The sequence below is a fragment of the Galendromus occidentalis genome, unplaced genomic scaffold (assembly GCF_000255335.2).
Source record: "Galendromus occidentalis unplaced genomic scaffold, Mocc_1.1 scf7180000077522, whole genome shotgun sequence".
Classification (NCBI taxonomy): domain Eukaryota; kingdom Metazoa; phylum Arthropoda; class Arachnida; order Mesostigmata; family Phytoseiidae; genus Galendromus; species Galendromus occidentalis.
Window position 1 is genome coordinate 143,665 of NW_003805510.1, and position 11,347 is coordinate 155,011.

General features: G+C 51.2%; 2 protein-coding genes across 2 annotated transcripts; both read left to right on the forward strand.

Moving 5' to 3' along the window:
• Nucleotides 1-4,990: 4,990 nt before the first annotated feature.
• On the forward strand, nucleotides 4,991-7,102 carry LOC100904870 (E3 ubiquitin-protein ligase E3D). Its single transcript, XM_003747434.2, has 8 exons — nucleotides 4,991-5,185; nucleotides 5,275-5,436; nucleotides 5,576-5,741; nucleotides 5,831-5,888; nucleotides 6,024-6,143; nucleotides 6,244-6,465; nucleotides 6,547-6,663; nucleotides 6,791-7,102. Exons 1-8 carry the CDS (start codon nucleotides 4,996-4,998, stop codon nucleotides 7,007-7,009), a joined length of 1,254 nt encoding a protein of 417 aa, XP_003747482.2. The 5' UTR covers nucleotides 4,991-4,995; the 3' UTR covers nucleotides 7,010-7,102.
• A 2,465-nt stretch (nucleotides 7,103-9,567) lies between these two features.
• LOC108864814 (uncharacterized) lies at nucleotides 9,568-10,842 on the forward strand. The gene is made up of 2 exons (XM_018641049.1): nucleotides 9,568-10,656; nucleotides 10,756-10,842. Exons 1-2 carry the CDS (start codon nucleotides 9,568-9,570, stop codon nucleotides 10,840-10,842), a joined length of 1,176 nt encoding a protein of 391 aa, XP_018496565.1.
• Nucleotides 10,843-11,347: the final 505 nt, after the last annotated feature.

Sequence of the window (11,347 nt, forward strand, 5' to 3'; positions counted from 1 at the left end):
TTCGTCACTCGGGGTATGCACGAATCGCAGAGAAAAATATCCAATGCGAGCGGGAGTCTTGGGATGCAGCGGAATCGGGCAGAGATGACTCCAGTACGTTCGCCGTGCAGAATGGTATCGACTTCATGAATTGTCCCGCGATTCCCGGAAATAACCCCATGGGACGGCGGTCCCAAGAACTCTTCTCCGAGTCTCGGATGGGGTCGCCCGCTAGAGATCAGCTAGAACTTGGGCAGCTATAACATGTTCCTAGATTTGGGGCTCCTTTGAAATCCCAGCCTGACGGACATCTAATTGTACCATATTATCTGCAGCAGCATTTACACCATCCCCATCAAGATCTCACCATGCCAGCGGAGAACTCTGGAACTTCTTCGGTCGCCTGGGCCATGTTTCCGGGGCTCGGGTCTCCTTCTGGAATTTCGGTCTGCTTAATGATGGCTGGTATCCGCTGGTGTTCCCGTTTCCATTCCGGGCTGCGAAGGAGAAGGTGGAAGTGACGCCTGCGCTCACTTACCAGAACACTCGACGTCCCCAGTTGGAGGCGAGTCTCCTTCTTCTTCCGCGGTTTCGACCAACACAGCTCGAGCTGCCTCCATGAGATACACGAATTCTTCCCCCAGGTCGTCGAGGATGACGAAGCGCAAATCAGTATCCGACATTGCTGAAGTGGTCAGGGTGTCATATTCCTCTGAAGAGGGTTGAGCGTGAAGCTTATGATGACGCAATAAATCTTTTTGAACAAGCCTATCACCTTCCAAGCGCTGCAGATCGAAACCACAATCATATAGGTGTTCTATACGCTTGCTGTACTCATCCAGGGTCGAGCGGAGAACCTGCCGGTCGGGAATGAATCGTGAAGTACGGAGTTGCGATATGAGAGGACATTTTTCTACCGAACGAACTAGTAAAGCGAGAATTGCATTCTCGATCGAAGTTGATGCTGTCTCCTCCAAAATTCCGGAGGGGAGAAAATTTTCCGGCAGTTCAAGAAGCTGACCGAACGGACAAAATCCGCTTTTTCCTTCGTATCGTAACTCGAGTGAACTACCCTCGCACGAGGCCCAATTTTTTTTCGATTCGGCAAACATATGTACATCGGATGCACAGCATCGGGGAAGATCAACTCACATTTTGGAGCTCGTCATTGTATGTCGATCCCTTGACAAAGCTCCGACATCTCTTAGCCTCGATTTCCACAATCGATCGAACCCGATCGATCTTCCTCATAAGATGTCTATGACGGTCGAGGTCGCCGATGGTCTTCCGAACCTTAAACAAAGGGTGCGGGTGTGGAGCAATACGGAGCGGAAACCTAGGAATCGGAAGGAAAGCGGACTCCGACTGGCAGACACCAGCGGGCCGCGGTACGAGAGCTGAAGCGACGAGTTTACCCCTTTTCGGCTGACCGGTGTCCTTCCATCGAATACGGTTCTCTCGGATCGGCAGTCGGTTTTATCTTGCAAGCCCTCAAGATGATCGGTCAGACGGTCGCACTCCGTGAGAAGCTCAGCCCTTTGAGCATAGAGCATTTCCAGTGTAGGCTCCGTGCACTCAGTCTTCAAGGGAATTACGAAAAGCTTAAGACAGCCGTCCGCACGGGAAGAATATCACAGGATTGCACAGAGATGAGCTTACGCGTTGGAGGAGGTCTAATTCGCATTGGAGATTCTCAAGCTTGCTTAGGAGAAAACCTCTCTTTATCTGGAGCTCTCCGATCTCGCGGTAGAGCGATTCGGAAGAAACCTCTCGACTCGTGGCCTCCGGCGGCTGGCATGCTGATGGATCCATCATGAAGTCGCTGCTTTGGGGCTCGATCCCTTCATATTCGTCTGAGGGCTCTTCCGAAAACTGCAATTCATGGGGTCAATGATTGGCTCCCCGTCGAAGGCTAAAAGATCAAGACTCTCGGCGACATTCCCGCTCGGGAGAGGGGCGCTGGGGAAGCGTCTGTTCCAAGCGAGGAATCCTTCCCCGCTTCTAGAGTGACTCGAAGCCGTCTCAGATTCTTCCACGTGATTAGCCATCTGAAGGGAAACAGGAGATAATGGCGTTTCTGGACCTACCATTTTTCCTGGTCTCTCCTTGCACCCCGAGCTGGATTTACACTAATTCTTTTCGGACTGCCTATGTCCTCGATCGATTCCCACTATGAGATGCTCCGAAGCGTCGAGCTCGATGAATGGATTCTGACTTCCCAGTGTGGAATCAGCCCGTCGTGAGGGAGGATTATTCTCGATGTGCGTTCAGGCATTCGACATCGGGTCCTACATACTCTTTATAGAAATAGATCGCTGATGAGTCATAACTGGCTCGCTCTCATTTCATATAAGAATCGCTCAAAACGGAGCCGAGCTCGTCGCTGGCTCACCTCCTAAGGTCTTTAATTCTTACTTAGAAAACCCTATGATTTCGCGTTCCAGCGAGAGCCGGAGGTCGAATCGGTTCAGGCCGGATACATCAGCTTCAAATCGTTCCCGGGAAAGGATCATCCAAGCTCTATATTGAGTGAACCAATCTAGCAATTTCCGCTCGCGGGGACAAACTCCTAAGGAACACTTCGCCCAGCATCGATTGGGGGAATCAAGGGCACAGTCATTGATGCTGTGAGGGAAGTATTCTCAACGGCATCGACCGAACGACCTGAGATGACTCGTTGAGTCGAGCATCTGAACCGGGCTGTATCGGAATTCATGAACTCTGCTCTGACCGGAGATCCAGCCTGCCTTGCTCCCTGATGCCGAAGATTATTGACCTCTGTTCCTGAAACGAATGGAGAGTTTGATGATGAACATAGCTCAGTGACTCAATGATGGAAAAGCCTGTGGCAAGGATCGCCTCAACAGGAGCTCGAAACTGCGTGGATAGTTCCGTGCGATGTTCTCCGTATCGGGACGAGGGGGAGCTCACCTAGGGAAAGCTCGAATATCGCAGTCACGACAGAGTCTTCCGTGAACGGAATACATGAACTGTCTCACTGTACTCTCTGCAACATGCCGAGCTGACTTTATTGATGGGGGATTCTTGAGCCTCATGAAATCCGTGAACAACATGTTCCTACACATATATGATTCCCCGGAGGTCAACTTAGCGGCATCCGGACAGCGCCGGGGATCGATCCACTTGCCAGGCTAAGCCCTGGCATAGCCCTGGCACCCGCCAATGAAAGGACGACAAACGGAGACCTATCTGAAGGGAGTAGCCTGCATGATCGATCGTCGGCGACAAACTTGCGGACCCGATCCGCTGAAACCTAGTCCCGACTCGCATGAGGTAGGACTCATTTCGCTCGAGGCTAATTTCTGGCATTGGGGATGTTATTGATGGTGGAAATCAGTCGCCCGAATTCGCGAATGCAGAATCTGCGCTAGCGCACCAAGCCGCAGGAATTTCACATTCTGTGTGTACGGTGAGCCCTCGTTTTTCGCGGTCAATTGGTTCCGAGGCCTTCCGCGAAAATCGAATTTCCGCGAACTCGAAGTCCCTTTTCTAGGAACGCCTAATTTTTGATGAAATCTCGCCGATTCCTCCCGAGACTTCTATCAAACTCTCACATCATCCGCCAAGAGCCGTTGATCGCAAGGACCGGGAGGATATTATTGTTATCGATACGTGTATGTACATATGTAATAGAACGAGAGCCGCGAATTATTGAGACCGCGGGTATGCTATCGCGAATAATTGTGGGCTCACCATCACCAGAGAGCCGCGAATTATCAAGACCGCGGAAATTGGACCGCGAATAGTCGAGGGCTTACTGTAAATTATTCTAATTTTAGTGCACCCTCATTACGAGCAGGAAAATGGCTCCTCCTCGATTGAATCCACCCCTTACAAAATCAGAATGAGACGAACACCGTGCTCCCCAGGGGAGATTCCCAAGGGTGAATCACACGGCTATAGCATTCTGGAACAGTCCAAACGCTTGACTGGAGAGGAATCCACCGTATCGAAAGATACCCGCAGCTGTCGCTCGCGACCCGTTGGTGTCTCTCGACTTCAGGAGGCTTCAGCGGTAGAGAAGTACAGGGTAGGATTTCAGAAACGGACGAGCCGAGTTCGACGTTTCGAGACCACTAATTTCGTGGCAACTTTGGAGAGCAAAGGAGACAGCCAGCCTGTCGGAAAGAGGGTGAGGCAGCGGGGATACTCGTGAAGTCTGAGGAGGGACATCTTATGACTTATGACGTCGATGTATGCGAATGGATCGAAATCTTTTTTTCACCCTCCGCATCGGACACGCAGTCAACTCCTTTTAACCTCCTCTCTTTTTCTCCGAAGAGACCGCAGAGTTGGATAGAATCGTTCCTAGTTTCCTATGGAATCGGAGAAGTCCTGGCTCCTCTCACGCAACGCATCAATCGGCAATTATTCGGCGCTCCCTCCTCTAAGTCCAGGATGCGAGAAATGCCTTCCACGGATCAGATCTCGTTTTCTCAGGAGCGGAATATCCAAGAACTCTAATGCGCGGACTGTCAAATGCCGCTCATGAGTCGAGAGTCGACTACTCTTCGTGTGGTTTCGTGCTGTTATGAATTTTTTCGTCCAACCTGAAGGTTCCGATCTAATCATATTCAAGACCTTCGAATTTCGCGCCGTTCCGGGGCTCGTGTTTATTCGAATTCCGAGCAGACGAAAAGGTGGCTACATCGAATTCGAACGAAACTTCTCGCGAAACTTTTTGAGAATCCCGCCGTGCTCGCTAGGACTCGCTAGACTTGATATGAAGAGGCCGAACCTCCTCTCGAATTTCTCATTACCGCCAGACAAGCACCGAATGGCAAGCAATTGATTCATCTCTGAATCTCACTAATCACTGTAAGACAAGACGGCGCGGCATCTCCTGGCAAGAACCTGTTTCCTCACGATGATACCAACCTGATGCCCTCGATTACCATGTGATTCATTCACTATTCAGAGAAAAGATTCGGAGTCCCAATAAGGCTCCGATTTCCGGTATCAGTATGCCGAAGCTCTTGAAGGAGGACGTTCCCAATGATTTCTCTTCCAGGCAACATGGTAGAGGGAATAAACTTGAGAGTTGAATACCGACCCACCTTGCGGATGTGCACGCTGAGCTTTATTCCTCATTCAGACACACCGTGGACGATAACAATCGCCAAATCCTGTATGAGGCTGTCGGACACGAGAGATGGAAATAACTCCATTGATCTGAAGCTCGGAGGCAAGAAAATTTCTCAGTAGCGACTCCATGAGAGATCTCGTCGAATCTTCTCAATTTTTTGAGCATCGGCTCAACCTGATCGATTCTAGAGGGATTCGTGATCGATTTGGAGTCCCTCGGGGATTGGAACACCCTAAGGTGGACATCAGAAGATCCCGCGCAGGGGTCTGTGAGCTCGCCAATAATGGGTGACGGGACGATCCACTTAAAATTGGTGTCACAGCCGGCGGAAAAGCCTCCTAGACGGAATGGTCAGTTTGATTCATGATACTCGAGGCGAAGCCCGGGCATTGGATACAGGGGGTTCTTTAGCATCCGTTTGAGATTCTCGGTATTACTCACCAAGCTGTATTTCAGTACCCAAAGCGTACATGAGATTTTTGCTTTCAGTGGAAGTCCTGCCCGATTCGGGTCAATTCGAAATACGCTGTAAAGCATGCGACTCCCTCTTGACGAGGGACGAATGGAACTTCGAGAGGATTCTTCCCCTCCCGTCGGAAAATTGGCAATCATCGCAAGATATGTGGTTTTGTCACAAAGATGACCACGGTTCCGTGTAGGTTTCTGCGGTCTGATTCACAGAGGATTTGCACTACGCAGGCGAGCCGGATGGATCCGGACTAATGAATCTCTGCTTGTCCTCAGCGATGATTCCCATACAGACGCTCTCCGGGAGCAGCCGGGGGATGGAGAGGCCTCCAAAGTGGGTTGAAATAATAATCCTCACCTCAGAGCGCTACAAGCCGACGCGAGCCGATCTCTGTCTCTCGAATATCTATACCGATGTGCATGTGAAGGGATAAGGACAATTTGAAAAATTTATCATCACCTCTCTCAGGGTCTCGAACTTGGCCGGAACGCATTTTTACCGAAGAGACTCCAACCGAAACTCGAGGACTTGTTTTACTCGAAGACGAAGCTGATGCTGCACGTCAATGCGATATCGTGTGACTCTATGGTTTGTTTTCATCAATCTCTGGGACTCTCCAGGTCGTTTCGGGTTGGAGCCTGACACCCGATCGGGAATGAACCGAACTTAATCGCGTAATCGATTTCAGGCGGACCTCCGAAATCTCTCTGTTATCTGTCGCCTCTGTGATACTATCGTCGGACAAAGCGTCTCGCAGCAGTGTGTTTATTTCAATCGTATGAACGTTGATCTCAAAGATGCAAAAACTTCGCGCATCGTGAACTCGCAAACCCCGCTGAAACTCGCAGCGAAACTGATCGAAGAGCAGGTCGCGCACGGTGGTATTCATTGCAGATTAATTCTGAACTCGGTGAGTGTCGCGCGGTACTTCGTCCTCACCGACATTGTGAACCACCTTGAAGTCGAACGAAGAGCGCTCCGTGATTTTCAGGAATCATCGGGAGACACGTTGCTGATTTGGGTGCTGGAGAACGATGTTCATATGTTTCCAGCGAAGTATAGCTTACCACTTCCGGGAAAAGTCGAGGAGCCTGTCGTCTTCAGCCAGGTTCGCTGAATTCGCTGCAGTCACTCACATGGCAGCTTAGGAAAATGTTACGACTGCCTCTGACGTTTATTACTCTCGTTGCCTCGCATGCGATCTATTGGAAGTCATCTGCCATAACGTATTTCAGCATCATCAGGTGCTGTTCCACAGAACGCAGCGATCAGCATCCATTGCGCAAGTCTGGTCGTCGGAACTCACGGTATCCTCCGAGACGATTTCGCAGGAGACGCTCGACTCTCTGATGCGCCATCTCGAGGAGTCGGGGAGATTGTTCCCGCTTACTGAGAACGAGAAAGTTCCTGATCCGATCTTCGAAGTAGGCTACATTCCCGCGAGGCTAGAATGAAGTCGCTGAGGACTCCGAGCCTGAATGACAATCAGATGGAGAAGAGGATGTGATTCTCTCATCTGGGTTCTCTAATAAACGAGAGTTTCGCGACCTCGAGGCTTTTTCTCCTGCATGTCTCCTGATTTGAGTGCTTATAGGGAAATCCGGCCGAATCATTGCCAGTTAATCCTTGACCACACCAATCCATGTTGGAAGTTAATCCAGTGGGAGTTTAGCTCGAGATTAAAAAGAGTTCCCATGATCATGGACCAGCCTATCCTGTTGTCTGTCTGCTCCCTTCAAAAGTGCCCGCGACCCTCGAATCGGCTCTCGCTTCCTGTTCTATCTTGCTGAATCGAGCAGCAGTCTCCAGGGATCACGGTCACAATCGTTTTTATTTTACCCTCCACAATTGCCGATTCTTTCGGCCGCTCTCTAGCAAGCACGGATCGCTGTCTTCAACCGAAACCTTTCAGCTCCTCCGCTCCATCGGAACCATGGCGGGAACTTCGGAAGTGCTTCTAACGAGACACAACACCTCCACTCGAAGCGAGACTGGACTAGAGAGCGTACGCATCGAGAAGGACATCTCAGAGTTTATCATTTAGCTCTGAGTCTTTTCGCGATTCCTGGAGATTGCGAAGGATCCTCGAATCCACCTATCTGGCGACGGATCGGAGGCCGGAGTAGTAGGCCTCCCCTCGTATTCACACTGCGTTCTACGAATCCTGGTCCACGAATCTCTCGTACGGGAATACTCGAGCTTCATCTTCCTCTTACACCTCGAGGGGACTTTCCAAATGGGAAGATTCCAATGCAGAAGCAGATGAATCCACTCCCCTATCCTTACCCTGTCGGAAATGCTCACGGAGACCGGTTTCTCCCGAGGCCTCCCACGATCGGATGTGGTGCATCCTCTTCAGGAAGGATCCTCCGTTCGCTTTCGCATGATTGCGAAAGGGAATGATTCAAATGATGATCGACCCTAGATCTCGGCGCTCCGACACTTCGGAGGATGAGCTCAGCTCGTCGCACCGTTCTATTTGCAGCATGTTCGGCGTGTTCGGAGGAAGTATATCCCGAACACGGGTCTTCTGTGGGACTCCAAGTGAGCAAGCAGCCCGGAACGTTTCCTCCTGGAACTTCTTCCTCTCTTCTTTCCGTGGAGCGCGACTACACTCGATTTCAAAGTGTCGAAAATGCCATTCTGAGAAGAGGGCGGTGCATATTCTGTCGAATACGCCTGCGGAGGACTCTTCAGGGAACTCGAGATAAGTCGCTTAGACACGACTTCCCCTGATATGCTCATTCTCACGGCGATGAGAGACGAGTCTTCGATACGCGGACCCTCTTCAAGGTTTGACCGACTGCAACTTCCTTATATGGTTCCGGCTTCCGGTGAATAGAGCCCAGCAGCGTATAGAATCTAACCAGAATCGAGAATCACGCGCTTCCCGAAGACACGAATCCTGGAATCCCACCCGCAAGATGCGCAGTTCAAGCGCACCCCTACCCCCCACGAGGGAACGAATGAAATTCCGGCGAGGTTCTGGCTCAACGACAACCGACAACATGGGATGTAGCAGCGGCTTGTAGATTCTGCGAATGGTTGCTTATCTGAGCAATGATTCTGCAAATGCTCCATTCTTGTGAAGGAATTGACGTATTCTGCGGATCTCTATCTTGAGGCTTCGAGCTTCAAGCGTCGAATCGTGGTGGAATAAATTTGGATTCCGAATAATTGGGTCGGGGACTCCACCTCTAGAGCCAGAGTGGTGAAATGAAGAGAACTTCTAAGCCGCGAAGCCTATACTGAACTTCAGCAGCCTTTATATCATGCATCCCAGTTCCCCCCCCCAGAGCTGAAGACTCGTGGAGACAATGTGAATCCGGAAATGTTCGGAAGCTTCAAGAGCATTCCCGGGAGATCGGATCCCGAATGCGGGATCACGTTGGAATGACTTCCGATCCTACCTAAGGAATTGACTCGGGGGCTTCGCCCCAGGAAGCGACGGGGGAGAATAAAACTCCGCAATGAACCTGGCTGAGCAGCGTCCCCAACTCGGATTTCACCACAAAATTCGAGTGACTGCCCCCGATCTTGAGGAGATAGTCGAATCGTCCAAACATGCACAAAGAAAAGAGGATCCTCAGGAAACTCGGAGTTTTCGACGCTCCGGCCCGCGTTTGAGCTTCTCTGGAGCCCCCTCAAAGTGTTAAGGGAACTTTCCACTGCAACTCCTTTCTTTGGGTAACTGTGTCAGACTTTCTTCGGTTGTGTCACTGCGAAGCGAAAGTCTCGCCTTGAAAGCTCTTCGGGATTTCCCTAGTCGTATTTGGCCGCTCCCTGTTTATCATTTCCTTCGGGCTGTCCCCTCCGGTGGATGACTGAAGTTTCTCTCGCCACAACGTTCTGCGCCTTCTGCTGCCGTAAGACAAGATGATCATTTGACATATCCGTGCGGCCCGAGCCTCGATGCGTATATTCACTGCGGACACAGACGAAATCCGGCGACTGCATGTCTTGCTTTTGTCCGCTGTATTGAATTGGCGCTGACTGGCGGTTATCGGGCAGCATGCGTCTGTGGTGTCCACTCGTACTGCTCTCTTTCGCGTTACCAGTGTTCGCGAGTCCAATACTAGTTCGATGGGATGAGTTCGCCCTCTGTCTGCGGAAGCATCTCAAGCGACAGTTCAGCCCGAACGTGATATGTGCAACTAGGAAGATGGCCTCGAATTTCCGGAGGAGCGTCCGATGCCCCGGTTGTGAGAAGTTCTTCCACTGCCAGGCCAACTACGAAGCCGTGTTCCATTGTTCTCAAGCCGCCGAGGCCATTCAGACCGCACAAGTCTTCTCCGACTGTAGGGAGTACGCACAACTCGGGGGATCCGCCGCCGCCAGCCTCAGCGACCGTCAAAGAGCTAATCTTGTCGGTCGTCGCGGCGGAGATTGCGTCGGCGAGTTCCTGACGAAAGCACCCGATTTCAGCTTGGCTAGTGTGTTCAATTTGGGAGCACCGCGAAAGTGTCAATGGAATCCTTACGAAAATACGTGCGGCACCGCTGGCGGTGAAGTAATTGCTAGTGCAGACTATCCACCGCTCCCATCAACGACGGCGAGGCCGTATGCGCACCAAGATTCTCCTTACAGCAATAGTGTGGCTGCATCATCACAATCACCGTTCAGCCTCGCGACACTGATTAATCTCACTCAGCCTCTCTTCAATCTGAAGCCGACGGGAGCAGAGAAAGCCCCCAGTCTTATCGGAACGCTACAGACATTGAACAGTATCAAGAACAAACTTCCTCAGTTTTCAACGGATACCGCTGTCGAGCCGAACACGAAGCCGGCGAACGACGAGGAAAATATCATAGCGATGACAACTCCTGTTCCCGGAGAGCCGAGACCCCCCAGAATTCCCATCGTGAACAGCGATCTCCCGGATCAGAATCTTCACACGACCGTGCAAGACGATCCACTTTTCGGCAGTATCGCTTCCGCTTTCGGCTCCTTCTTCGGTAAGCCTCCCTTGATTGGGCAAGACGAAAATCTGGCCGCATCGGCACCTCATCCGCCGAATGAGCAGCGGCCGCCGCCGATTCTGATACCGTTGAATGAAGAGAACACTTACGCGCGTCCTGAGCGAGGAAGCACCACCGCGACGGTGAGTATCGAACAATGAACGAATTCGCTGAATCCTGCGGTATCCCAGGGAAGCGTGATTCGCACGAATTTGCGTGATTTTGTTCTTTGATTCCTTCAGGGTGACGCGTCGCGGAAGCTCGCGCATAATCAGGACGGGACGTCTAAGCAATCATTCATCTTCCCCGCTTCGAAGAGAGACTCATGATCCAGGATCGTATGCGTCACCAGCACTCCGCGGTCTCTCAATCGAACACAACCCCACGCACGCACGCACGGTGAGCTCGTCCGACCGTAGCTGCCCTTCGATTTGTGGCGGATTCTCATATGACAGCTCTGCTCCCGTGGATTTTCCTCGTTGACTCCCTCTCTACATATATGAAAGTTGATGCTTCTTACTTTATGTACATAGATGAATAGATAAGTCTTAGACGAAGATTATGGGCGATCCACAATCACAATAGCAGCCCAGCAAAGTTCGGGCGCCCACGCGGGTGCATGTATTATACACTGAATCGAATCGAAGCGCGATGAATAGATTTACCGCGACATTCCACCGCCCTGTGTATCTAATGAGTGATTGCGTATCGAATAATTGTGAAAGAGCCATTAAAGGTGAGAGTGAGGATTGCATCGGGTTTTGCTTGATCAGCTTGAATCTGGCACAACAATCAGTGCGCGAGGAGTTCGAGTTCCTGGACAGGGCAGCCGAT